This window comes from Strigops habroptila, chromosome 3, assembly GCF_004027225.2.
Source record: "Strigops habroptila isolate Jane chromosome 3, bStrHab1.2.pri, whole genome shotgun sequence".
In the NCBI taxonomy this organism is placed as follows: domain Eukaryota; kingdom Metazoa; phylum Chordata; class Aves; order Psittaciformes; family Psittacidae; genus Strigops; species Strigops habroptila.
This window is the reverse complement of record NC_044279.2, coordinates 78231427-78259349: the sequence shown is the minus strand read 5'-3', so window position 1 is coordinate 78259349 and position 27923 is coordinate 78231427. Positions and strand designations below refer to the sequence as shown.

At 37.5% G+C, this 27923-nt stretch overlaps 1 protein-coding gene across 2 annotated transcripts in view; it reads left to right on the top strand.

The window, feature by feature from the left end:
- The window catches only part of UBN2 (ubinuclein 2), a 54948-nt gene that overhangs the window by 17083 nt on the left and 9942 nt on the right, over positions 1 to 27923 (top strand). The window contains exons 4-16 of one of the 2 annotated variants that reach the window (XM_030479491.1): positions 5201 to 5338; positions 6540 to 6652; positions 7686 to 8184; positions 11741 to 11811; positions 12513 to 12642; positions 13958 to 14076; positions 14728 to 14841; positions 16169 to 16312; positions 20373 to 20423; positions 21693 to 21735; positions 22401 to 23936; positions 26179 to 26425; positions 27192 to 27281. In XM_030479491.1, the coding sequence (XP_030335351.1) occupies positions 5201 to 5338; positions 6540 to 6652; positions 7686 to 8184; positions 11741 to 11811; positions 12513 to 12642; positions 13958 to 14076; positions 14728 to 14841; positions 16169 to 16312; positions 20373 to 20423; positions 21693 to 21735; positions 22401 to 23936; positions 26179 to 26425; positions 27192 to 27281 (3295 nt within the window). The remainder of the gene's footprint in view (positions 1 to 5200; positions 5339 to 6539; positions 6653 to 7685; positions 8185 to 11740; positions 11812 to 12512; positions 12643 to 13957; positions 14077 to 14727; positions 14842 to 16168; positions 16313 to 20372; positions 20424 to 21692; positions 21736 to 22400; positions 23937 to 26178; positions 26426 to 27191; positions 27282 to 27923) is intronic. The other variant, XM_030479493.1, reaches the window with a different exon arrangement.

Genomic DNA, 27923 nt, shown 5'->3' with positions numbered 1-27923 from the left:
AGTGGTCATACATGTTATATCCTGGACTAAAACATTTTTAAGGCAGTAAGAGTGTCATCCTGTTGCAATGAAGATTGCTTAAGCTAATTGCCTGACTCTGTGACTGGTGGAAGGGTATAAAAGATGGTAGTCATGGTGAGAACAAAACAGGACAATATATATGTACTGGTTCTTCTCTCAAAGTGCTCTTGTAGGCTGATGGATTGCAATATCCTGACTATTAAAGTAGGATTCTCCTAGGAGACTATCCTATCCTAGTCTAGATTATCCTGAGCCAGATAGTATATCTTTATTTGATAGTCTGTTATACTTCATTCTGTTGTGCCTTGCTATCTGTCCTCTGCCCCAGGCTTAAAAAACCAACACACCACAAAACAACTTGGCTCTGCATTTTGGAAGAGGAACCTTCCTTACCCATGGGAAAGCTCTTTCTGCTTGTTTTTTTAATGTCATCTTGGATTAGAAAAGCAATGTATTGTTCCCCCTTAGCTTTGTTCAGGATTTCATTGTATATTCAATTATGCTATTTTTCAGAAAGATAGTTCTGTTTATTTGAACACCTCTCCTTAAAGGACAGCAAAGCCAAAGACTGCATTTCGGTTATTTGTGTCTTTAGGAAGCATAGAGATCCATCAACTATGTATGTTTGAAGTAACTTGAAGTGTGTAGTGAACACAGTGTATGGTTATTAAGTCCATTTGACTGAAGCAGTCATATTCAAAATAATTTCAGTAGCTTGACTTTATTTAGTAGGCTAATGATGAAAAATAAACAGGCCCCCCCAGCTGGTTAGAGTCATCTCAGAAATAAACTGAACAAGGAACAAAAGTGATCTCTGCTTATCTTTTATCTGAATAATACCAGTTTCACAACAAATAAGGCACAGGGTACATGTCTTCAAAAACACTGGGACGTGTTTGCAGCAAATCTCATTTCTAGATCTCACTTCCAGAATTTAATACAGAAGTGTTAAAAAGCCTTTTCACATGTATTTTTATAGTGTAGGTTGTTGCCTGGAAGGGAGCTGAACAGGCTCACAGTCAAAATACCTGAAGATCATGGTCAAAATTTCTGAACACAAGAGTAGACAGTATTAATATGATGCTGCGATGTACTGTGGGTTTGGATTTCAGAACTAAATTGATACAATCCATAAACTTTCACTGTTCTTGGTATTATGAAGTTGAAGCTGGTTAACATATTAAAAAAACAAACAAACAAACAAAAAGACCCCAACAAACCACCACTAAGAAAACCCCAAAACCCAACTTGATTTCTTTCACACCTAAACATTTAATTAGACTAATGGCACTAGAAGAATAGCAATGTAGCTCAAGTACAGTAGTTGAAAATAACTTATATGCTGATCTGCTTTTAGATGATCAGACAATACATCAGTCTTATTTTGTTTTCTGCAGAATGATTCCATAATCCTTTGTTGGACAAATCTCTGTTCTCAGGAGTCTATCATATATAAAGTCCTGTGTATTTGGAGGTCTGAGAATATTCTCAATCTTGGAATGTATAAGGAAGAGCAGACCACTGTAAAGGGCTTTTACCCATTTTCTTTAATAGGATCAGTTCTGTGATTTCATATGCAGAAAAGCTAGTGCAAAGCAAAAGTCTTGAAACCAATTAATCAGAAGATTTAGAAGTTGCAAGAGCCATGTTCCCTTTAACTGAGAGTCCTGAAGAAACTTTAAAATTAAGTTTAATGTAGCTGTTGCCATTATCTTGTACAATTATATTCAAATTCTGTGTTCAATTGAGGTGCTAGAAGAGAGTAAGTTTACCTCAAAGGAGAGGGTACTATGTAAGTCATGGTCTTCAGGCCCCAATTTTAGCTAAGTTTTCAACTTAAAATTAAACATTTAGTTGTAGGTTGTACCTTGTTCAGTAGGCTGAGGAAAAAACAATTTTGGTAGGGAAAAGTAAACTCAAGGGTTAGGAGAACTGAATTTCAAAGGGCTCTTTGAAAGCCTGACTGAATTCATAGTCATTAGCAGAAGCTGTTGAAACCTTACGTTACACGTCCATATGTTGCTGACCTTGTTTGCCTGCTTGTTATGGGATAGATAGTTTGTTCATCTGTATATTGAACGAATTCTGCCTTTCTGGTTGCCTTGTTCTTATGAATTTGTGCCACATAGCATGTTGATCATTCTGTTAATCTGCTGTGATTCATGGCTTCCTCAGTTGTGGAATGTCTTTAATCCTTACTTTTTCTTGTGTGTTTTCCAGGGCTTCCTTACTGCTCTGCAGCTGAGTCTTTACTGTGTTTCCCTTTACTTGTTCTTCGCTTCTTATGTTAATGGTCCCAGCTTTAACTGTGTGCTTTCTCCTTCAAACTTGGCAATTACTGTATTCTTCTGTTTTGATCCTGTTCTGCCCCCACTTCACCAATGCAGTTCACACCCTGTCGGCTCAAAAATGAAATGCCTGCTCTGTCTATTAAGCACTGTGGATAGTAATTTATTTTCTTTTCCTTTTATCTTCCTTGTGCATAATAAAGCTGGTTCTAAGAGCTGTGGAAAAACATCAGATTTTTCTGAAATTCTTCCCCAGCCTCCATTCAAGTTTACTTTGCACCTCCTACTTTGCATGATCGTCCTGGTCTATTAAGATGAATGACAAGCCCACTTTGCTTTCATTTTGTCCAATTAATAGATTCTCTTGCTTTCTTGCGCTAGTCTTTCATATGATCTTAGGGTATTTCATAGGTCTTGTCACCACTTTTTCTTTCCCTTTCTGCCTTTCTGTACTGCTTGTTAAGCCTTCCATTTCAGGAAGATAAAAGGTGGTGACTCATTGAAATTTCTGACTACTTATTCAGATTAAATCCACATGGGTCTCCAGTTCAGGCTCTTTCACCAGCTTTCTTGTCAAAGTATACATTCTGTGTTTTCCTCTTCTGGTTAGTGTTTCTTCCTGTCTTAATGCTTCTGGTAGCCCAGACTTCTTGGTTCTTAAACAATTTTGTCTTCATGGTATGGAGGGGGAAATGAAATAAGTTGGTAGCTGACACTCCACTTTGCACTGTGTGCGATCCCTTCGTGTAGGTGATCTCAAGTCTTCAGTTAATGTTGTGGCAGTTAAAACGGCCTACTAATTTATTCAGCCTGTTGATTTCTGTCTTAAGACATGCAGTGGAAAGCCTGTTAATGCAGGCTTCAAAATAACAAACACATTGTTTCCTTCTCAAGTATCTTACTTAATTCTTAATCATTTGGCTGAGCTACCAAACATTTATTGCTTGCAGGTATAACTCAAAATCGTCTTTTTCCTTTGCCAGAGTGCACACCTCTGAAGTGTGTCAAAATACTACCCTTTCAGATGCGCAGAGGTTGATTCTTAGTCTGTTAGACACTGAGGTGTATTTCTGGTACTTTTGTAGCACTTTCTATGTTCTGGAAATGCTCCCTCCTTATCTTTGTTGGCAGGTGTATATCTCAGGCATTTTGTTTTTATGCTTTCAGGCAGACTGTAGCTTCCAGAATTGTATTTGTTGCTGACATGCACCATCCTAAAATTTTCTGAATTTGAAAACTAGAAGTGGTAGTTTGGAGTTGTTCAGGACAGCATTGTCTTTCTGCGCAGTGATAATGGCATTGTCAAGGCAACCCTTCCTCAGTTCTCTTGCAAACACTTCCATGACTTGTTTTGCTACTTATGCATAGAGCTGGAATGAATCTGTTCATCCTCCCAGCCTTTCTAAGAATTTGCTGTTAACAAGATATTTCCTAGAGTTTCCTGGTAACACCCGGGGGAGAATGTCATTCTGAGGAGGCTGCTGGTCATGAAATAATAAAATTCATGTCCTACCCTGTACTTCAGTATTGACCACTTTTCTTGTGTCTTGGGATTTCAATATTTTTGAGATACAGCTTTGTACTTCTAAGTGGGAAATTCCTTCATAAATACTAAGTACTTTTCAAAATAAAGTGTGTATAAGAGTTTGAAACTTCTTGAGGTTTTAAAACTCTCTAAAAAGAGTGAGAGTCTATCTGACTTTCAATGAAACAAGTTCTGGCAATGTGGTGTTTGTCTAAGAGGCACATAAAATTGGAAATAAGCTAACAGATACTGTACCGAAATTTATTATGGCTGGGATAGCATTTTTAGTAAAAGAAAATTTCAGGGTACTTTTGTAAGAGAAGTAGGATTTTGAGCAGAGCAGTGTGGTTAGAGTTGGTACTAAATGTAGCATGTGTTGAAATGTCTGAATGTGTTAAGTTCACTGCAGAGACTGGTATTAATGAAAACCGTGGCAGTCTTAATGAAACAGCATATACTCTGACAAGTTCTTATGCTTAATTTACAGAAACATCTCTACGGTCTTCAGTCCTATTCCTGGATATAACATTCAATTCTGTAAAATTCTGATACAGATTAGGCTTCTTCCAGTGCAGTATAGTGATTGTTCAGACTGTCATCTTTTCTCAAAACATGGAAGAATTAGGTTCTGGAAATAACTGTAGCTATCACAGATAACTTAAAGGGTCTGTGATAGAAGTGTATGGCTAACAAAGTAATTTGAACCACACATTGTCTCATAAAATTGAAAGGCATTCAGTAGAAGTATTAAACTTCAAATTTAAAATCAATACAGGCAGAGTTGTGGAGTGGTTTTTTGTTTGTTTGTTATTACAAAATTTGTTTCAGCCAGTGATGTTGCTGGTATGCCTGTAAGGCTGTCTGTCCTAGATGAAAACAAATAATTCACTATGTGCCTGCTTATTTTCTGGACAAAAACAACCAGTGAACAATCAAGTGAACCTGCTTGTAGGCAGGTGGTGTATCTTTGTTCACATGATTTATGTATCTTGAGATTTAACATTTAACATAATGTAACATGCCCTCAGAGACAGAATATTGGGGAAAGGAAGGTTAAAAGTTTGTGTGTGGGGTTTTTTTTTTGGGGGGAAAGGCCTCTGTGCCCATCCTAATTTCCTTCAGAAAGCAGTACTTTTAATGCCGTAATCCTGTCTTTTTCCACTGTTTGAAAGTAGAAAAGTTATTCTGTGATATCAACATTCTGTGCTGTGGCCAGTAACCTTTCAATAATATTACTGTCCTGTTTCTATTCCAACAAGCTGTGATGTGTACTTGTATAGAATTTTTTATGTATAGGGACTGGTAAATGAACTATGTATTTATTTTATTAAGAAATGCTGATAAGCTCATCTTTTCTCCTGCCCAGTATGATGAATTAGTTCCTGCATCCCTCACAACCAAATATGGAGGGTTTTATATCAACACTGGTACATTGCAGTTCCGCCAGGCATCTGACTCAGAGGATGAAGACTTTGCAGAAGACAAAAAGCATAGGCCACCTAAAGTGAGTGATCTTACTACGCTTTTTGTACACAGCTTATGCTAGGTGGACACTGAGAAATATTTTATATGCTTAGAATGGCTCAGATGAAGAGGTTGAAACCAAGATGATGCACAGCACTGTTTTATTGCATTTTCTGGTTTGTGGCTCAGGTACTAGCTTTCAGGAAATAACTCAGGATGTCCACAGGCTGTCCAGTCTTGTAAGACTAACAATTAGGCAAACTAAGAAGTGTCCCTCTATCTTGAAGTGACAGATGATTCTGTAATTTTATTGGGATTTTATTATGCGATGAGAAATTTTCCAATACTGCTTTTATGATTTCGCACAACTATTGCATGATTTGAAATTGTTCCTAATGCACAAAATAACACTTAAAACATCTGTTAAAATAAACTCAGCAATAAGAATAGCTATATTAAAAAGTATATACAGTCTTTCCCAAACAGTGTGGTGCTCTGTGTACATTGACAAAATTATGATCGATGTGAACATAACTGTTTGTATAGGACATTCACAAGTTCCATGCCATTCCAAGAGCTTCCTGCTTTCTGATGTCCTTTCCTGCTCTATAATTCTTTTAAGTTTAACATAATCTTAAGGTTCTTGTATTGGATCTGATTGGGACAGAGTTAACTCTTTTTTCATAGCAGCCCTTACGGTGCTATGATTTGGATTTATGGCTAAAATGGCATTGATAACACACCAGACACTAGAGTTTTGTCTATTGCCATATAATGTTTGCACAATGTGAAGGCTTGCTTTTTCCCAATCTGCACCAGCAGGAAAGCTGGGGATCAGCAAGAACTTGGGAGGGGAGACAGCTGATCTGAATTGGCCAAAAAGATGTTCCATACTGTGTAACTTCATACTCAGCAATGCAACTGTGGTAGCAGAAGGTGGGGGGATTCAGTCTTCCAAGGCTATTTGGCAATTACTTATGGGCATCAGTCTGCGTGTGCCGTTCAGTATTTTTCTTGTTGAAAACTTTCTGAATTCATTAACTGTTTAAAAATCAGTAATGGTTGAGACTTGTCAGCAACTGCACTGCTGCTAGGAATCCAGTGGTACTGTTTGCTTTTACACACATTGAGGTATTTTTCCTGGCTCTGAATTGGAAAGTGTAAGGAAAACTAAATGTTTCTCGCTGTAAAAGTCCTTTAGGGTGGAAGAATCATTGTCCTTTATTTGATCTCATTTCTAGATAGCAAAGTTAAAAGAAAGTGAAGATCGTGGAATGAAGAAGCGCAAGCGGAAAGATGAAGGGACAGAAAAGGAGAAGAAGCCTCGGAAAATGAAACCTCCTAAGCAGTTGGGGTAGGTTTCTTTCTTTAGATAACCCTTGAATTGTATGTGAGGTTTGGTTTTAAGATTGTGTGCCATAGCGAGACTATGACAGCTGTTTAGAATATTTTCTTAAAGTATAATTAATAGCTAGGAGGTTTTGGGTTTGGAATTTGTGAGGGGTTTTTCCATAAATAATTCCTACAGGCTAATTTTTTTTGCCCCCTAAATGTTGAACAACCAATAACAAAACAAGGGGAAAAAGCATTACAGAAAAGAGGTTTTAAGTTTGTGAATAGCATTATCCATCACCGTTCTACCCAAAGTCTTATACAGCACTAAGAAGTACATCTTCTAATGATAAATAATTTCCTCCATATCCCTTGGTTTCTAATCTGGAAAACTACAAACATAGCTTAATTATTCTACATATTTCTCAGCAACTTTATGTGCTTTCCTGAGCTCTGAGGCCAGCATGGAAAGATTAAGGTGGTGTGGTTTTAATTGGCTTTTCGAAAACTTGCTGAGTGAAAGTCGTTTTATTATGAATATTCAAGTTGGTATTGTAAATTTATTGATAGGTTTTTTTCATCAAGGTGATGAATTGGCAAAAAATGCTCAGTTTAAGTAGCATATAGATGTTGAGCCTGCATGTCAAAATTCTTAGCAATGAGAAATTTTTTTTAATGTACATGGTGTGCCTAGTCTTAAAGCACCCTGTCACCATTCACAAGCCTTGAGAGTCAAGTTTAAGTATTTTGATAGCATAGATCAGCCATGAGTTTAACTGTGCCAACTTCTCCATAATTAAATTGAGAAGTCAAAAGTAAATAACCTTTGCCTCAATGTGTACATAACCTAACAAAACAAATCAGCTGGAGAGTATGAAATCACATGACCAGCAATGTTTTATGGTAGTTGATAGAACAGTCTGAAGATTGAAGCACAAAGCACTTGCTTCTTTACCCCAATCATTTTTGTATTGTACTAAACTCAGATTTTTGTAAAAGTTACTAAAGCCTCAAAAGTCACATGTATTCTAATGAAAGATTTCTTTCGTCTGCAGAGTAATGGCCTTAAATTCACACAAGTCTGAAAAGAAGAAAAAGAAACTGTATAAAGACTCTCTCTCTCTGGCTGCCATGATCCGTAAATTTCAAAAGGAGAAGGAAGCCATGAGGAAGAAGGAATCTAGTCCAAAACCGCCAGTGACTGTTGCAACCTCCACCCCTAGTAAAATTCCTTCCTCCTCTCTCAGTGCAGGAAATGATATTTCTGACTTGAATCTTAGGATCAATGATCCTGTCCTCTCCATTTTTGGTAGCACAAATGAACGTGAGCTCATGCAAGAAGCTGAAAGTGCCCTGGAGATGTTGGGAGACATTGACTTTGACAAGTTGCTTGATGGCACTTCTGATGGCAGCCCAGTATCTGAGCTGTCAGGAGAAAATGGAAATGTCACTCAGGCAACCTACACCTCTCAGGTCATGACACCCAAGCAGGTGCCTGCCCTCCCAGAAGGTCTGCCTGTGCTACTTGAAAAGCGCATTGGAGACCTTCGAACAGTAAGTATGAATTCACTGGTAAGGGATTACATTCAAGAATCTGAGAGAACAGGCAAGAATAATTAGGGCCCAAGTTGTCATCCTTGAATTGCTGGCTGAAAAATCTGGAATTGATCTTAATGTCCATCTGTATTTATACTCAGATGAAACAGACACAGAGAAGATGCAGGTCAGTTGTTAAAGCAGTGCTTATTTCATAGAAGAGACAAGGTTTTCTAAAGCTTCTGTGTATAATAACTTGTAATGTTTGTGTGAGTTTTTTTCCATAATGGAAATATCAGTGTTACTTTAACTTGAATTATTAGTTGGTGAAATGGATGGATGTTTTCTTTTGGAGGAAGAAACCTGAAATATGACAGCAGCTTACAAATATCTTGAATTTTTGGCTTTGTAACATAACTGCTAATCTGCCAGTTTAAAAGAACAACAAAACAAGCAAAAAAACCTCACACCACAACCAAAAAACCACCAAAACCTACCACCCAGCTACAACAAGAACAGATGCCAAAACAACCACAAAACTGAGTATTTTCTTTTTGGAAAGTTAGCATGCTGTCCAAACTTGTTTAAAATGTTAATGAAAAGTATTAAATCCACAAGATATAAATATCTCAATAGCTTATTGAAAGGGATCAGAGCTATTAAGGTATGATATGCTCCTTGTTTCAGTTGTGGATTTAATCATAAGTTGAGAAGAGATTTGTTGTTTGATTGTCCAGATTCTGATATTAAAGCTTTTCCTTATTCAGAACAAAGTACAGCTTTTCCTTACTCAGAGCAAATTTTGCAAAAGCAGCTCAAGTTACTACCTTTTTGGAAAAATTTTGGAAAAATATTTGAACAGTAGCAGAGCTTGCTTTGCTACAGGTAATGATAAAACATAATGTTTCTCACCTGTATGTAAATGTCTTATAATGTTCTTAGTTATTTTTAAATGTACCAAGCTAACTACAGCCAAGAGGTTAATATTTATTAAAGTGAGAGAGATTATTTTGCCTATCCTCGAATATTCAGGTTAATTTTGCTATGAATTAATAATAAACTTTTAGCAAAACTGCAGAAGAACTGCATTAGGCCAAAAGTCAGGAAGTGTTAGTGGCCTGCCCCAAATTCATGCTGTTTCACGGTGTAGCAAGCTCCACACAGCTGGAAGAAAGCTTTAATTCAGTGGATCTTGGAAAAACCTAACTCTTCCATCTTCTGCTTTTGATAATGTCTTCTGGAAATTTGGTGCTGGCAGAACAAGTCTACCCGTATGCTTGGGGGAAAAACTAGACTGTTTTGATGTAAAGATTCCAACTTCCTCACCTTCTGCAAATTGAAATCAACTGACACAACTGAGTGGGGGGAGAACGTCTTCTAAAAGGCAGGAAAAAAGAAATGGGTCTTGTCAAATACTTCACATGCTCACAGCTTTAGTGTTCTTTAGTGCAAAGAAAGCTAAGAAGTTTATAGAGCTGTAGGAAAAAGCCTATGTTCCAGGAATAAGATGTTTCTAGATTAATAACAATGAAAAAAAATGCCACTGACTAAATACAACAAAAACTTCCTGACCTCCTTTTGTAGATGAATGTGTTCTAGTTCCCTAAGGGCAATTCTGAACTACCATGACAGAAGACAATATTGTATACATGCAGGAAAATAATAAAATGGCTTTTTCTCTATTGTGAAAGTAACTGTCAAGATAATCTGTGGGGGGAAGAAAAAACAAAAAAAAAACCCAAAAAACCCCACACAAAAAAACCCCAAAAAAACAAAAACAAACCAAACCAAACCAAAAGAAAAAAAACCACACCCAACCAGAAAAAAAAAACCAAACCACCCACAACCAAAAAACCAAAACCAACCAACAAACAAAACCCAACCACAGTTCAGTAATAGTGATGCAGTTTTTGAATCTGCAAGTTCAGCCAGCAACACTGTCCAGTGTGATAGTATAATGTTGAAATTACTTCTGCCTGGGACCAAAATGTCAAAACATATCTTTCCTTCCACTTCATATAAACCAGAAGATAATAATAATCCTTGTATTAATTATGCTTAAAGATATTAGATTTAAGACTTTCAAACTTGTCTTTCTGCTATCCTATCACTTGCAAACACCTGTAACCTTTCTAAATTTTTTTTAGCAGGACAAATGCTTCAATATTTTTAAACGGATAGTACCATCCCTTCAGCAGCTGAATTTACAGTAGAAAGTAGTGAGCAGAACACAGTCCTTACAGGAACTTAAACTCTGGTATCAGTGTTCATGACTGAAGTGGTAAAGCATTCAGACAGTGGACTGCCTTATGCTTTCTGATAGAGTATCAGACTCCTGTTTCCCTGTGCAGTGTAGAGTTCACAATTCCAGTAAATATTTTTCTTCTGAACTTAAATGGGTCAGTTTACAAATAGCAAGAACAGGAAGTATTTCATAGTAATAAAGGAATTTTATCAAGCTAACACTTGCATTTATTTGTAGTTTTTACCTAATTTTTCACAAGTCATTGAAACTTTTTAAAAGGCAGTATTGGAGATTTTTAATTATTTGAATATTCAGCCCTGTAGCATGTTGGCCGCCTCTAATATTTGTCAGTCAGTATGATGATACCATATGTGCTAATATTTCTGCATGCATATTCTTTCCTAGCTTGCTGTCTGGTCCCAGTGCCAAAATACAAGATGACAATAAGCCTGTAAAAGTAGGGCTTTTTTTCTCTTCTATAAATCTGCAGAGTGGATGGGCACTAGAGAGAAGACCTTACTGATTTTTGTAGAATGGTACAGGGAATTGGATTTCTCTGATAAGGTGTTATTGTTTGTGAAAATAAGAATCTAGGTGATAGGAATAAAGATACAGTAATTCCCATGCAGAATCCTTCTGAGATCAGTAAAACCTTCTAGTAAAAGGAAGTATGTATAGGAATAAGACTGAGATTTTTTTCCTACCTCAGACAGACTCGGGAAAAGACCAGACAAAAATATTAGAGATATGTTCTAAAGATGGTGAGAATGCTGCACAGCACCAGAAAAGAGGGACGAGGTATTCCTCTAGCATACATAATCCATTTGTAGAAACACCAGTGAAGGATTAAGACGTATCTAAGAAGCCTGGGAAGTTGTAACTGGGTGAGGCAGATAATAGAGGTAGGAAAGGAACCTCCACAGATTGAGAGTAGAAATGTGTTGATGTTGTTGCCTGCTTGACTTGTCCTCTTTTTAAAGCAAACAGTGCTAGTGGAATGTTGCTGGTGGTGAGGTAATAAAACATCTCTACCAATTTCTTTCCTCATAGCTATTGAAAAGATGAACGTGTTAACATCAGTGATCCAGGCAGATTCTAAATGTAATGATTATTTGCCCTAGAGCAGAGTGGTTTTATTTGAGTATAATAACAACAATCATCACCTTTTTTCTAAACAGCTGAGTATAGTTTGGTTTTATTTCTTTTTTTGAAGTAATGCTGTTTTCTGGGAAATAAGAATATGATACAGCTGTAAAAGTAAAGATACAAAAGTTGTTGGGATGAAATGCTCTATGAACTTTTGGATATTCTTTATTGCTGTATTTTCAGGCCGCCAAGATGTTTGATGAAGAAGGCAGGAAGAAGTTTTTCACACAAGACATGAATAATATTCTGCTGGAGTAAGTGCTTATCTGTACAACCTTCCCTTTTTGGAAAGGGGGTGAAAGGAAAAGTACAGAAGAGGAAATATTATTGAGGTTGTTCCAACAAAGCCCTTAAAAGTCAATGAAGGTAGATCAGTCTAAGCTAGTTATTAGCTAAAGAGATTTATATATGAATACAATTCCTGTCATGACTGTCTGTCTTTATCCAGTGTAAAGTGTTTTGTAGTGCCCTTTGTCCTTGACTTCATGTGTAAAATTCAACAAAACTGCCATTATTTATTCCTGTCCACCACTTTCATAACTTGAAACACCTTCAGGTTTCATGAAGGAAAATTCCAGCTCTTTTTACTCTGTAATGCTTCAACTAAGTATTTAATATAGAAGGTTCTGTGTTCGTATTCTAAGAAACAAAAAATAATCTCTAGAAGACTGTAGTCATCAAAATTGTATCAAGATTGATGTGCAATGGTGGGAGTAAATGAAATTTGAATAATGTTCAACATTGCTGGCGAAGTATGCGTTTGAATGGTTTCTTGCCATTGATGAAGACTTCCTCCTTTTGTAAAAAAAGTTTATCTGAAAATGTTCCAAGCTGATATTTTTCGTGTGCGTAGCTAGAATATATTATGCATACAAAGCTTCCTTAGGTTTTTGTTCAGCTGTCATTTTTGTCTTGGGGTGCCTCGCTGATTGACTGTCTCTTGTTTGTTTGTCAGTATTGAGCTACAGTTACAGGAGATAAATCCTGCCGTCCGCAATGGAGTGTACTCTCACCTTGAGGCTTTTGTGCCATGCAATAAGGACACACTGATAAAGCGTCTGAAAAAGTTACACCTCAATGTCCAGGTAACGACAGGGAGATTAGCTCCAGCATGGATCAGTTATGTAATGGCGATGAGGACAGAATACGGGAGAGTAGTGCAATAGCCACGCAGTCTCCAGTAAAGCAAAAGATTTTGTATCAGTTGCTAGATGAGCTTAAGGGCATTTGGTTGTTTTTTTTTTTTTTTGTGTATGCATACCTGCTATTGTCACTACTTTAGGTACAAATATTTTAAGTATTTCAGACCCTTTATTTGAGAATGAAGTGCTTTCATCTTGAAAGCTAGGTACAAGGTACATATCAAAGTAGCAGAACTAGAAAACCACAATAATCATGGTTATGACAGGCTAAAAAAACCCCCCAAAACTACTACACGCACTTTTGCGTCAAGCAAAAAGAAAGGCTAGATGGATAATAGATGACCCAGCCTGCCCTGTTTGTGCCAAATAGCCTTTGTGGCTAGGTCTTACAAATACTTTGTATTTCATTTGCAGTTGCTTTTCTCTTAGAGTATGTTTTCCTGTTGAATAAAAAAGTTATCTGTGATCTGAAGTATCCTGACCTGATTCTTTAGATGAAATCCAGGACTAAATCTTGCAGAGGATCTGAGGATCATGAATGCAGTCTCAAACTTGCTATGAAGACAAACAGATTCATATGCTATTTTTAAGCAGTAAGACATAATAGCACATAGTTTTCTAGTTCTTCTCAGCAAGCAGTTATGTTTAAGATTGTGAAGTCAGGAGATGTAGGAAGATAATTTAAAACATGTAGGGAAGTATATACTATATTACTTTAATGGTTGAAGTTCTTAATTTGGAGATAATTCTAAATACATAGTCTTTACCTTTGAAGTACATAAATTACATACAATAATTAATATTCAGATAATCTAATACATACATATTGTTCATTAGCTAGGATGTGTTTATACCACAGCATTTTTGGGGAAACTTGGATTAATTGCATATTATTTGCAAGTGTCATCTTGCTCTTCCCCTCAGGTTTTCTTCCCTAGTTTAGTTATAATAATTGTCGAATGAGATCATGCCATAATGTTTTGGGATATTCATGATAATTTTCCTTGTGACTATCTTTCATTGTTTCTGATCTCAAGACTTAAAAAAAATTGTATGGAAAATTTCAAGTACATACCTTTCTATAATGCTGTTGCACCTAACAGGGTTCAAGTGCCATGTAGGAAATGGCTGTTGCCATCAGTAGTTAGTGCTGGGAATATTGCCTTAGGAGTGAGTGGGAAGTAATTTTTGTGAAACTATCCAAAACAATCTTTACATTGCATCTAATAGCACTGATTTGGTGTTTCTCTTTTTACAGGATGACCGCTTGAGAGAACCACTGCAAAAGCTGAAACTGGCTGTCAGTAATGTCATGCCTGAACAGTTATGCAAGTATCAAGAGGACTGCCAGGCCCGCAATCAAGCCAAGAATGCCAAGTAGGTATTTTTGGAGTCTGTGCATGTCCATTCTAGAGTCCAGCTGGAAGTCTGTCTCCACATTGTTCATTCCCTGAGCTCAGCAAAGTACTCTGCTCCAGTTTACAGGTGTCTGTAAATTTTTGAACTGTATGAAAGACTTAGTTTTGGGTAAGTGATGTTATCACACATGGCTCTAGAAAGAAATTCCATTAACTGAGGTCTTAAGAGAAAGAAATTGTAAACTGAGAAGGATGCTGGAGATTCTCAAAATGGCAGATTAATGGAGGAGGATGGTGTGTTCAGGGTCTTGATGTATTTTGCCCTTGTTCTTTGCAATAGTTTCACTCATAGTTAACTAATTTTAGACTTGGGGAAGCATTAATAAATTGGTAAGCTTCCTGCCATTTCTCAGTAGAGGCACTACATGAAGTTTATAGCTAGCAACCTTGATAGCATCCATACAGTGTGTCCTTTTCACTTGTCTCTGAGGACCGTGAAGCGGTCTGGAGATGAACTTTCGGGAGGGGTGTAATGAGAATCTGAAGACAGGTCTTTCTATTTTTTATCACACACCCTGCCCCCCCCAGCGCCTAAACTCATACTCCTTACTCAAGGAAACATTTTGTCTCTGTTGTATACCTATAAAGAAAATAATTGTTCTATCCGTAGGTTGCAAGCGGAAGATGAACGAGAGAAAAATGGATCAGAGGAAGATGATGATGAGAAACCTGGAAAGCGGGTTGTGGGGCCCAGAAAGAAGTTTCATTGGGATGACACAGTGAGGTGAGACAAAACCACCTTTTCCACCAAGAATTATCACTGACTTCATAAAGGGATCTCTGAGGGGATGTTGTTATGTGGTACTTCTCAGAAATACACCTCTGAGAAATTTTAGGAAGTGTTGGGGCTAAACAGGCAAGCTAGAATGTTACCTTTCTTTAACATGAAGGGCAATATTGTCCTATATCCAAACCTTTTTTCACTGCTTGTTTATCTGCATTATCCAAATACATGAAAATTTTCCTGGTCCTAGGACTTTAAGCTTCCTTAAGCAAAGAACACATGTGTAAGCAGAGTTATACCTCCTTCCCACCATTCTAGGAATAGGTCACAAAACACTGTCAACCAAAGAGTAGTAAAAATTTCTGCCACAATAGGGTAGACTTTCAAAATTGGTGATGCTGGTTTGACAAGCTTCCCAGTCTTTGAGCAAGCCAGCATCGAGAATGCATGAATCTTAACCCCTGCCATCCCCTCTGAACACAAATTCTAAGTTATCTCTTAAGAGCAACACAGATTCTTATCTGAAATGATGAATTCTCACTTTTTCCTAGAATAGATTTTTACTGAAAACTGAGACTACTGTTATTTAAATAATCTAGATGGGTTTTTAAGCAAGCAAATCCTTCTAAATCAGACATTTCCCATGCAAGATATAAGCTAATTTTAATACAAATGTACATATTATTAAAAAGGGCTGATGGACGTCTTGCAGTGAGTCGTCTTTAGTATATTAAGGCAACAGGGAAGCAAGCTTCACAGAATATATAAAACTAGTATAGCTTAGACTGACCTGGAGGGAGCCATACTTAACAAGAGATATTTAAATCTGTTTTTCATTGAAGAGGCTCTGAAAGGCCAGTGTTACTTAACTATGTGCGCTTTTTTTATTTTTAAGGACAGTAAAAGGCAATGTCTCTGTCAGGAAGAATCTTCTGTTGAAATAATTGAGTGTAAAATGGATTTCACTTGCTTTTAGACATTCTCCATCTTAAATGAAATAGAGGTCACTGTGAGCAACATGAGAGGAAATGTTTCAGCTATGAGGAAGCCACCAAAAAACAAAGTAAAACCAAGTACAACATTATAGTAAGGATGGCAAAAAGTGAGCCATATCATCTGCTGGAAATGGAGGAAAAGTGGTAGTGGCAGATCATACCAGTTGTAGCAGCAAACTTCCAAAAATTGCAATTGGAACTGAGCTCTTCCTACAGCTGGTGATGGACAGCAGCTGTATAATAGTATCAGTCCTTCCATTTCTCAGCCTTTTTCTGCTGAGCTTTTGAAGGGATTGTTTCCTTCAGTCTACTTATTTTATGTCTTTCTGCAGGTCTCTGTTGTGTAATCTTGTCAAGATCAAGCTGGGATGCTATGAGCTAGAGCCAAATAGAAGTCAGTCTGCTGAAGATTACCTCAAAACCTTTATGGAAACAGAAGTGAAGCCACTTTGGCCTAAAGGCTGGATGCAAGCAAGGTAAGATACCTGCTTTGTATATCTGTTAATCTTGGTATTAAATATTTCTTGGATCTTACTTATTGCCATACATTTGACTGAACTACGTACTATTAATTTTGGTTAAAACTTCAAAATTCGTCAGTGGAACTGGAATATTTTAGAAGATAGAAAATGAACTTCTGAAAAACCTGCAATCTTGTTTGCAAGCCTGAGAGCTAAAAGTGTTTCCTTTGGAGAACTATTTGCTGTTGTCGTCTGCTGGAGACTGAATTTACTAGAGTTTGTAACACAGTGCGTGATGCTTCATTTGAGAGAGAGGTATGAGGAGGGGCGGTAAGTGCTTGAGAAGCTCTTTCTGTGGTATAGAAAGTGACAGTGATATAGAAAGCAGCTGTGCCTATATAACTTCTAAGCAGTCTGATAATGCAGGTGACATAGACTTTAAGATTACAAGCTGGAATTTCAACACCAGAGTTCACAAAATCCTAAGGTTTGTGCTCTTTATTTCCCATACGCAATTGGGATGCTCTGTGATGCTGCAGTTAAAAATACACCAGTTTCTTGATGAAAACTTACACTTGCTTCCTACTGACTTAAGAGGAAACAACCACACAAAGGGGGGAAAATGAGAGCAATAGTAATCATTGTGCAATACAAATTTGACAGTTTTCAAACACTTCGAAGTGGGAGAAGCAAATATAGGTGTTCTTTCCTTCTGTACACGTGCTGCAAAAGACATTTTCCTATCAAATCTTGACTGTAAAAGCTTAATGATATATGATAAATGCTCCATCCCTGGCAGTTTCAAGGCCAGGTTGGACAGAGTCTTGGGTGACATGGTCTCGTATGAGGTGTCCCTGCCCATGGCAGGGGGGTTGGAACTAGGTGATCTTAAGGTCCTTTCCAACCCTAAATATTCTATGATTCTATGATACATCAATACTAATCAATGAGATTGCCTTGATTGTAAATTAGTCATATCTGTATCAAGCTGTAAAAATAACTGTACTGATTGTTTCTTAGAATACTCAGTGTAGAAAATGAGGCTGTAATAAGCTGCTTATGAAATAGTAATGAAAGGAACAAATGAAGCTTTACACTTGGCATACAGCTGACTTCTGTTCAAGGATCTAGTTTTGTATAGTAAGTATGCTGATGAGTGAGATGTTATCTCATATGAAGATTTTATTGAAATAGACAAGATGAGGAATCCCAGTTTAGCTTAAAAATACTTATGGAGATCACTGATAGTGGCAAAACAGTCAAGTGATAATGTGAGGTCATCCAAGAATACATACAAGTGAAGCATGTTAAAACTTTGCATTCGAAAGCTATATGACATATGGTTCTTTCCCTTCCATATGATAAGCATGCTGAAAACTTTTCATAAGCTTTTAAACTACCTATAAAAGGAGTTTCAACACAAAAGGACAAAAATCCTAAAACAAAACCTCAAACCAGCTTCTCCCTCAAAAACAAAAAAATCCAAGCAAACAAAAAAACCTTTACCCACCAACAGACCAAATAAACACCGAGAGCTGCCTGAGCACAGCTTTCTGTGGACCAGCAAGACTTCTTTTACCAACTAGTCAGCCTTGGTACTATACAAGTTGTTCTATATTTACAGGGAGGCGCTTCCCTGCTTTCTCTTTAGGAAGTGGTATATTGTAATTTGTAGGCAAAGTTACACATGGAAAGAGGAAAAGCAAGAATTTCTGGGAGTTTGATAGTGGTAGCTCCTAATTCAGTACATTTTATTCATATGCTGGATGCTCAGTCTTGTTGGGAAGTTAGGGTAGGGATTATCATGCTGAAGGATTCACCTTTATATGTGGTCTCAAGTGAAAAGGAGCTATGTAAGCTGGAAAAAAAAGTGAAAGCTTTTAATGTTAAAAATGGCCTACTGACTGTATTTCATAAGAAATACTAATCAGAGTAGGTCTGTGGTACCTGAACTTTGTGAGTTCAGCCTAGAGGAAAAGCTTTTGCTCTTTCAAAGTTAACGGCATTTAGTGTTCATCATAGGTCAGTATAGAAGCATGAGGATATGTATCAATCATAATTTTAAACTGCACCTTTTTCATTTGTCCATGTATATCACAACTGCCTTTGTCACATGAATTTGTGACATTTGTCACATGGAAGTGTATACCTTCCATACTCTGCCCCAGGAGATTGTTTTATTAATATCCATGGATTTAGAGAAATATTTTTGTCTTAAAGGATCCCAAAGCCTTTCAAATAATGTAACCCATTTTTTATGTAACTGGGTTGCATATTAATTCCGTGTGTGTCAGAAAAAAGCCTGCAACCTAAATATGTGTATGTTCAAAAAAGAAGTGTAAGGAACAGGAAGTTTGTTTCCTTTAGTTCCAAGGGTTGAATTATGTTTGGAGGTCATCATGCAAGTAGGCTTGGAGCACATTTATTTTGTGCAGGTCAAGCAGCATACTTGACTTGAAATCATGATCAGAGAGAAACAATCTCATACTGATCTTTCTCATCAACTTTAAATATACTTTAAATATATTTATGCAATGGTGGGATTATTTTCCAAGTGTGTTCTTACTTTGGAGCACACGCTGCACTGTCCTTTCTTTGTATTGTATCTTTGACTTCTGCTGCTGTAGTAGTACACTTTTGTCTTGAACCGTTAAGGATGATACTACAAATTACCAGGGCCTGGATTCATTCTGGATTTTCATTCCCAAATTAAAAAGTTTAAGGAATAGACAAAGCACCAGCGAGGAGGTGTGGAGAGAAATATCTGGGAGAAGTTTCTGGGTAGGACAGAAAGTGGCACATTGAACTTGTAGCTAAAGGAACATATCTCATTACATTATGTTCTTCATGGGCATCCAGTAGCTTCTGATGGGAAGCAATGTAATACAGATTTGGAGGTTAGTATGGTGAAGAAAATGGAGCTGAAAGTGGAACCTGAGAATTAAGGCACTGAAATGCAGCAAGAGGATGTCAATGTTTTCTTGCCAGATTACATGAGATTTTGGATACACAGATTTTTCGTTAACTGCTGCAGCTCTAAGGATGTGTTATCGGTGAAAAGCTCTTGTTTAGACAGCTGTTTATGACGTGATCACTGTTAGTGTGATGCCAGTGGTGTAGGAAAATCTTGTCTCTTCTCATTTACCTACCTTGGAAACAGGGAAGAGGACCAAGTTTTCATTAGCAGTCTATTTACAGCTGCATTTGAGTAGCAAGCTGCGAGATAGGTACAGATCAAGAATCATTTTCACTTCCCACTTGTCAGCTCAGGGGTTGATAACATGGAAATAAAAGCATATGAACTGTTGAGATTTGTCATACCAACTCTTGCCGTTCATTGGCTCTGTAATAAAATGTATGTGTAAGACCAGTGTAACTGAAGTCACAGAAATGGTACTCAGTGGCCTGTATAAAATATTAAAATTAAAAGCAGGCATGGCTACTGTATTCTGACGTTTTTCCTCTGTTTTAAAAAACAAAGAAAAAAACCCCCAAAAAAATAACACCAGAGCACAGCAGATTAACCACAAAACTCAAACCTGTGATCAGTGTCTGACTACATAATGTGAAGAGTTTATTATAATCCTTAATTTGATATTCAGCATATCTCATTGGTATTTGAAGAGAGAGAATTCAAAATGTTTCTTAGGTCCAGCTGAAGGAGGTAATATTCCATTACATTGACTTCTGCTTGGCCATTCACTGGGGTATTTTGAATGAAAACTTGAATTTATGGTTTGGGCTTTTTGTGGTTTTTTTTTTTTGGTTTTTTTTTTTTTTTTTTTTGGGGGGGGTTTTGTGGTTTTTTTGGTTTTTTGTTTGTTGGTTGGTTGGTTGGTTGGTTTTTTTGGTTTTTTGGTTTTTTTGTTTGGGTTTTTTATTTTTTTAGCATTCTTCTGTTTATGGCTGCCTGGAGCTACATCATGGTAGCAATACAGACAAACTACCTACTAGCTGCTTTGGGGACAGATGATCAAAGCGTTCTGAAAATTCAAGGATATTTGCATATTTGGTGGTCATATGCTGATTGTTCCTGTAGAATCACCTTATGTTTCTTTACTTGTCACTCTTTTAGGATGCTTTTTAAAGAAAGCCGAAGTGTTCACAATCACCTCACTTCTGCTCCGTGAGTATAACATGGACAACTACTATCTTTAGGTTGCTCATAGTATCTTTATCCATTTTCATGCTACTGTTTTTTGGACAGAGGGGAGAAAAGGGAGAGATTTGAGGATTTGTTTGAAGAGACTTACAATGTTAATAATAACTAATGTTCTTGTGGCATGATATTTTAATTCAGTTATGAAGTGGCTAGATAAATCAAGTGGATATTCATTCTTGGATTAATGCCTTTAACTCAAAGTATTTCAAAGCACTGTATCCTGTCTGAATTTTGCTGTACAGCATATTAAATTGAACTCGGAGGCTGCAGTACTTCCTGCTCCTTTCTTCATAAATATCTCTGTAACAACAGAAGGCTGTGTATCGTAGTGGAGTTTTACCTTCTTGATTTTCAACAGTGCTGTGTCCCTCCTGGGAGCTGTCCGTATTCAGCCAGAATTCAGATAATCAATTATGACTTTGAATAACACCCAAATTGCAATCTTTGTGATAAATGATTGACATAAGATATTTTTATACATGATAACAAAACTGAGTCATGGTCCACCTACAGTAAGGTTGTCTTTTAACCAGGCATATTCCTAGTTGCTTGGGAAAGGAGAAAAAATGACCTATAAAATGTAAATCTATTGATCCTCTTGAAGAACTAGAAATGAGAAAACGATGTGTGAAATACTTAACTTAAAAATTGAAGCTGATGACTAATAATCCTTAATGCTGTCTTTGCTTGCATAACTACAGTTGGTGCTATGGTGTTCACTTACACTGCAAAAGAACCTGGAAGCTTGTTTAAATGGCTTCTTGCAACAAACAGAAGTTAGATACAACAGCGACACAGTTGTTAAGCAACAAAACACTTTTTTTCTTGGGGGGAGGGAGGAAGCAACTGATTTTATGTGGTTTGAAATATAAACGAGAACACAAAGTTTACTCCAAAAACTTCAATGTAAAGTGAAATTACTTAATTTTTTTGGAGTTTTTCTAAATTGGACAAGTAGAAAATGGCTCTCTTGATACATACCAGATTATATCAGCAATTCAGTGAATTTTGCATCTAAATTACTTGAGATACATAACCCAAAAAATGGATTAAAGTTGTGCTTCTGCTCTCCCCCTCTATATTTTAACTCATTTTCTATTTCAAGGATGTCTTATTATTAAAGCTGGACTTCATTAGTCATCTTTCTGGCATATTGAGACAGGGTAACAGTTAAAACTAAAGTGACTTGCCTTTCTGTTGTCTTCTGATGCACATGTGTATCCTCTGTTTTAGGGCAAAGAAGAAGGTGATTCTGGCCCCTAAACCCAAAGTGAAGGTAAATGCCTATTTAGATATCTGAATTTTATATGACCACTTGATACAAGCTGTTTCCTGCCTCTGATCCAGAAAAATTCTGGCAGAAGGATTCCATCAGGAAATGCTGTAAGAGCTTATTGACTTGGTGCTGTATTACTTCAAAGAAAGTAGTTCAAAAGACTTCTGTATAGCTTTGTAACTTTAGGCTATATTAGCTCTTTGAAAAAAGACTATGAAGAGGTACTAGTTCCAGTAAAATTTCACATTTTTTTAGTGTGCTTTGTGTTTTTTCTCAGCTGTATTAAATTTGGTAAGACTGGAAAAATATATGGTTGGGAGAATAGCATAGTAAGTTGATAGAGGTTCTCGTTAGACACGACTAGGTGTTGTCTTAGTTCAGTAGCAATTTTACCTAGCAGTCAGATTAGCTACCCTGTTCTTCACAGATTATTCTTAACTGTGTGGGGCACTTTTAGTTATGTGGAGCAACAGCACTAGGTTTTAAAACACAAATATTGAATTAGCATGGAGGACTAAAAGACCTAGATACAGGTAATACAAAAGTTTCAATAGTAGACCTTCTTCAGTTCATCTGAATATACAGAATAATAGAATTGCACTAAAGAAGACTTTAGATCTGCTCCAGAAAGGCTATTACAACCTGTGTTATCTCTTTACTCTCAGGACTCCAGTCCAAAGAAAGAACAGAAAACCTGTATGTCTTCAGTCAGTTCAAGTTGCGCTACTGTACCGAGTTCCAGCACACCTGTCTGCACCCCAGCCAGCTCTAGCTGCACACCAGCTCCAGAGACCATCTGTTTGGATGACTCATTGGATGAAGACCTCTCTTTCCACCCACCTTCACTGGACTCTATTTCTGATGCTCTGGCAGTTATCAATAATGGTGCCAAGGGATCACCTCTTGGGTCCACCATAGACACACCAACATCCAGACCTCGCCCTGGACTGAGGGAAGAGAAACTAGCAAGCATTATGAGCAAGTTGCCCCTGGCAACTTCAAAGAAAGTAGAGCCCACTCAGACACCCCATTCATCAAGTCTTATTGCTGGTCACACAGGGCCAGTACCAAAGAAACCCCAGGACCTAGTTCACGCTGGTATCTCTTCAGGCCTTATTGCTGGATCTTCAATTCAAAATCCTAAGGTTTCCTTAGAGCCTTTGCCAGCCAAACTACTTCAGCAAGGACTACAGAGGTCAAGCCAGATCCAAGCCGCTTCCTCCTCTTCACAGGCTCATGTTTCTTCCTCTAAGACCCAAGCAGCTATTTCCACCTCTCAAAGAACCAAGGATGCTAATATCTTGGTATCATCTTCTGAGCCTCAAGGTGGTTCTTCCTCAACATCACAAGTGACAAAGGTGCACCAGCATTCAGCTGTACAGCAGAAATATGTATCTCCTTTACAAGCAACTATTAGTAAATCACAGACCAATCCAGTGGTGAAATTGAGTAGTAATCCCAAACTGTCTTGCTCATCACCAGTCATCAAGGCTCAAGATAAGTCTGTAGTATATCGCCTGCCTTTGTCTAATCCCTCGTCTGGAAGTGGCTCTCAAGGGTCTCACCCACTGGTTTCTCGGACAACATCCAGCACCTCTACCTCTAGTAACTATTTAGCCAAGGCTATGGTGTCACAAGTTTCTTCCCAGGGTTTCAAGCCTCCCTTCTCCATGGCTGCCTCTCCCAAACCTGCTGCCTCTCCCAAGCCCACTGCATCTAAACCCTCTGTCACACCCAAGCCCAATGCATCACCTAAATTTTCATCCAAGTCCACCTCATCCCCCAGGCCTGCAACAACACCCAGTTCTTCCAGTTCAAGTGCACTAGTTTCCCAGAGTAGTCACTCCAGCAACAACCCCCTTCATAAACAGACCAGTGGTGTAAATATCAGCAGGCAGTCTCCCACAGTGAATCTGCTGCCCTCTAATCGCACCTCAGGCCTTCAGCCTGCAAAGAACCCTCAGGCGTCTTCAAAATTGCCCAACTCTTCTCCTTCTGGAACTGTTGGTAAAAATAATCTGGGTGGAGTTGGAATGAATGTACCTGCCAGCAGAGGCAGTAACCTTAACTCAAGTGGAGCTAGTAGGACTAGTCTGTCTGGGGGAGCAGGAAGTGGAACACAGGGTGCTACTAAACAATTGTCAACTCCACACAGACCATCTTCTGCCTCAGGGTCTCCAGTTGTAGCAGCCAGTGTGCAGGTATGCATCTAACAAGTTTACATTTAAACCTTACATTAATATTTATCACACTTATTTTGTAAACATTCTTTCTTACAATATCTTGATTTGCAAATGTGTCATAAATTTAATGTTTATACTTTACTAAGCATAAATGTTAATACTGATGAAACTATTTCTCACTAGTGAATAGGTATTTCCAGCTAATGTGAAATTCAAGGATCAGTGTGGAATGAATCCTCACTGTAAAATGTTGGTTGGTCTATTCTGTGAAACAGAATACACGTTTGTTTGTTTGTTTGTTTGTTTGTTTTAAGAGCACTAGAAAAGGTAAGCCTTCTGTGGCCATATTTCCAGAGGATGTGGTATTTTCTTGCATTATTGGGTATTCTTGCATATTTACCTATTTGTAATGGTGGTGGTCACATGAAAAGGTGTATTGGTACATTTGTTGCTAAGCTTCATGATTAACTTGTAAAACTTGAGTTCAGTTGGTTGTGGTTTGAATATAAAACAAGATTTGTATTTAAAATTAACACATGCAGGGCTTAGTATTTGTGGTTGAATATGTATTTTATTTTGTAGGGTCTAGTCAAACTGCATGAGACATCTCTAATATATAAATATCCTAGAAATTGTTTGAGAGCTATGCAGAATTTTAGCACTGGAGAGAAAACAGTTGTACAAAACAAACACTTTGAAAATACTGTTGTTCTAAACCCCATGCAAACCTATGATTTACTCAGAAGACAACTTGCTTTTCCAAGTTGTGTAGTGTTCTTACTGGGAACTATTTAATTACTGAGCTATCTGAGGTTTTGCTCTCTGTTTATTGCTCTGTTCTGGGGTCTTCACTACTTAAGTAAACTTAAGAAAAGCAGTATCACTGTAAATCAGAGTCTTGGTGTACAGCAAATGGAAGGCTTTGTATTTTTCTGAACAATGGACATAGCTATTGCATGGAAGTGATGTATACTCAGCCTTTAGCAATGGTTTGTAATTTTTTAGCTTGCTATCAAATTTCTCTCAATGCAGCTAAATAACAGGAGGAGGATGATTTTTTTTATAAGACGTTTCTATGGTCTTTCATCCTACTGTACCTTAAGTCTGTTACAGTAAACAACAAATGTCTGTCAGGCTCTGACACAGCCTTCTCATTATTTTGGGTACTTTGAATGAAAAAAAAACCAAAACCATCCCACATGCTGTGCAAGGGCCACTGTGGTACCACTTAGAGTCTAGAGAAAAGGTGAGCCAGATACAGTCCAGTTTGGGTACTCTGGAAGGTGCCTGGTGGAGACAAAAAAGGCAACAGTGAATGGACTGGGAATGGAGTTGTTTCTTCCTGGTGCAATCAACAGAATCCAGTGGATACAATTGCTGTGATGTAGAAGAAAATGTGAAATGGGTGTGGTAGTGCTTAAAGATGAAGGATGAGGGAAGTCGGTAGTATTGTGTTGGATGATGAGATGAATTCTGGCAAACCTTCCTGTAGTTAAAGGCAAATGATTTTTTTTTTTTTTTTTTTTCCTTTAAACTGATGACCTGGGGAATTAAATGTATTTTGGCATACACTGATGTCGAAGGGGACTTGAGGGGGGTGTGGTGGATAATCAAGTAACATGAGTGCATGCTGTAATACAGCAAAATAAGGTTGTTGGTATACAAAAGGGGGAAATCAGCTAGAGGTACTGAGCAGCAGAGAGTATCATTAAAATAGTTATTGTGACTTTATATGTGGGTGTATACCTACATATGTATGTATTTTGGTAACCTGACTTCTCTTTAAGTGTGGGGTTCTTAAATATGAATCTTAATTTTCAAAAATCATTGCTTCTAAGCAGCCACATTAGAAATAAAGTTAGTGTTCTGTTAAGACCCAGATTTGGAGAGGGGAGAGTAATACTGCGCTTCTAAAGAATTTCAGATCTACATCTGACAATTTCATATTATTAATCCATAGAAGATGCTGTGTTAGATTCTGACTGTAGACCCAGTGCATAATTGGAAAGGAGATAGAGGAAATGACCTGAGAAAAACATGAGAGATGAACCATACTGTCATGTCTGAATTTGAGATATAATTGTACTATCTTAGTAGATGAACAGTGGGAAGACCTCCTGGGTAGATAAGTGGATATTTGTTAATAGTTTAGCACCCTTCTTAATAGGGCCACAGTTAGCAGAAAATAGTTGATTCTTATCTCCTTAAAGAATACAACTCAAAGCTTTAAAATCTTGAAGTACTTCTTTTCTTTGTACAGTCAACAGCAGGAGCATCATTACTGGCTAACGCCTCACCTCTGACGCTCATGGCATCACCCCTGTCTGTAACCAGTCAGAACGTGACATCTGCACCATTAACTCCTTTTGGGATGCTGGGTGGCCTTGTACCTGTGACCGTGCCCTTCCAGTTTCCCTTGGAGCTGCTTGGCTTTGGGACGGACACAGCTGGAGTGACAACCACCTCGGGATCTACCTCAGCGGCTTTCCACCACAGCCTAACTCAGAGTGAGTGGAATCAGTTACCATGCTGTGCTATAAGGAAAGATGCATCCTGAAAATGGAATTTAAGAAGAGAAGCAATAAAGTTGTGGGAGACTCCCGTTTGGTTTATGAAAATCCCTCCAGGAGAGTAAATGTGATTTCTTCACTGGTAAAACTTTGTCATTATCCAAATGAAGATAATTATGAACCATCTTTGATATAAGCTTAACTTCATTGTTACGTTTACAGCATACGTTTAGTTTTGAACAATGCTTTTTTGGGTTAACTTTTAATCCTCTATCTTTAGAAAAGAATAGAGCTTAAAAGTCTCCAAATGTCACAACACAAATAAGAGACTTAATATGGTGAGTCCTTAAAATATCCTTAGCTTAGTAATCTTGAATATCAAACAGTTCTCTTAAGAAGAAGTATCAACCCAGATGGCATTTATTTTTTTCTTCCGATTGCTTGAAAAGAAATTCTTTGGGGTTTTAACCTATATTAATTTTTGGCCTTTCTGCTGAAGGACATGACATGAAGAGTTGCATCCCAATAGCAAGGCATGGTCCTTGCTCTGACTTTCGATTAACTATATCTGAATAGGTCTATTTCTGTTGACTTATTCCAGCCATCAGAATGCTGTCAGGTGTTTGTTGTTGAGACACATCTTCAGAAATCCGTGCAAATTTGCATGCTACTGTAGCTACACTATAAAATAAAAACTTCATATTTCTTAAAGGCTGCCTCTTGTTTTTAAGGTTTATTTTTGTTGCTCTCCTTCTTTCCCCAGACTTACTGAAGGGTTTACAGCCAGGTGCTCAGCACGCAGCAACACTGTCTCACTCACCTCTGCCTGCTCACTTGCAGCAAGCTTACACAGGTAAAGACATTGTGTTTTTCTTATTATTTTTAACTTACAAGTTAGATTTCTGCCCTAGACTGAAATAAAATATACACCAGAACTGAAATTGGTTTAAAGAAGACATGACAGAGGGACAAGCTTTGGTAGCAGCTGATAGTACACATTCTATCACAGCAGTATTGAAGGAACCTGAACTTTCTTTTTTCTTTTTTCTTTTTTTTTTTCCTTTTCTTACTTTTCTTCAATGTCAGGAGCAAAAAAAGCTCAAAAACATCAATAATAATTTATTGTAGCAGTTCTAGAAACCAAAGTGTATAAATTCAATTAGTGGGAAAAAAGGAATACTACTTACTGGACACTAACATGGTTATTTACAGGCTGCATAAAGTCTGTATTGGTGAGATTATTTTTTCCACTTAGTTATAATTTCTCCATTGGAGGAGGAACCGACCTTCCAGCTGGAAGCTTCTTCATGCTTCTTGTAAGACTGTATACCTGTGTGTACAGTGTGATGATTCCCTAATGGAATATTTGCCTTCTCTGAGAATTTTATCCTTGATAAGAGTTGCATATTTTGGTAGAGAAGAGAAGCTTGAAGTAGAACATCTCTTTTTCTGTTTGTAAGACTTGATGCTGAAAACTATCATAAAGCTTTAGAAA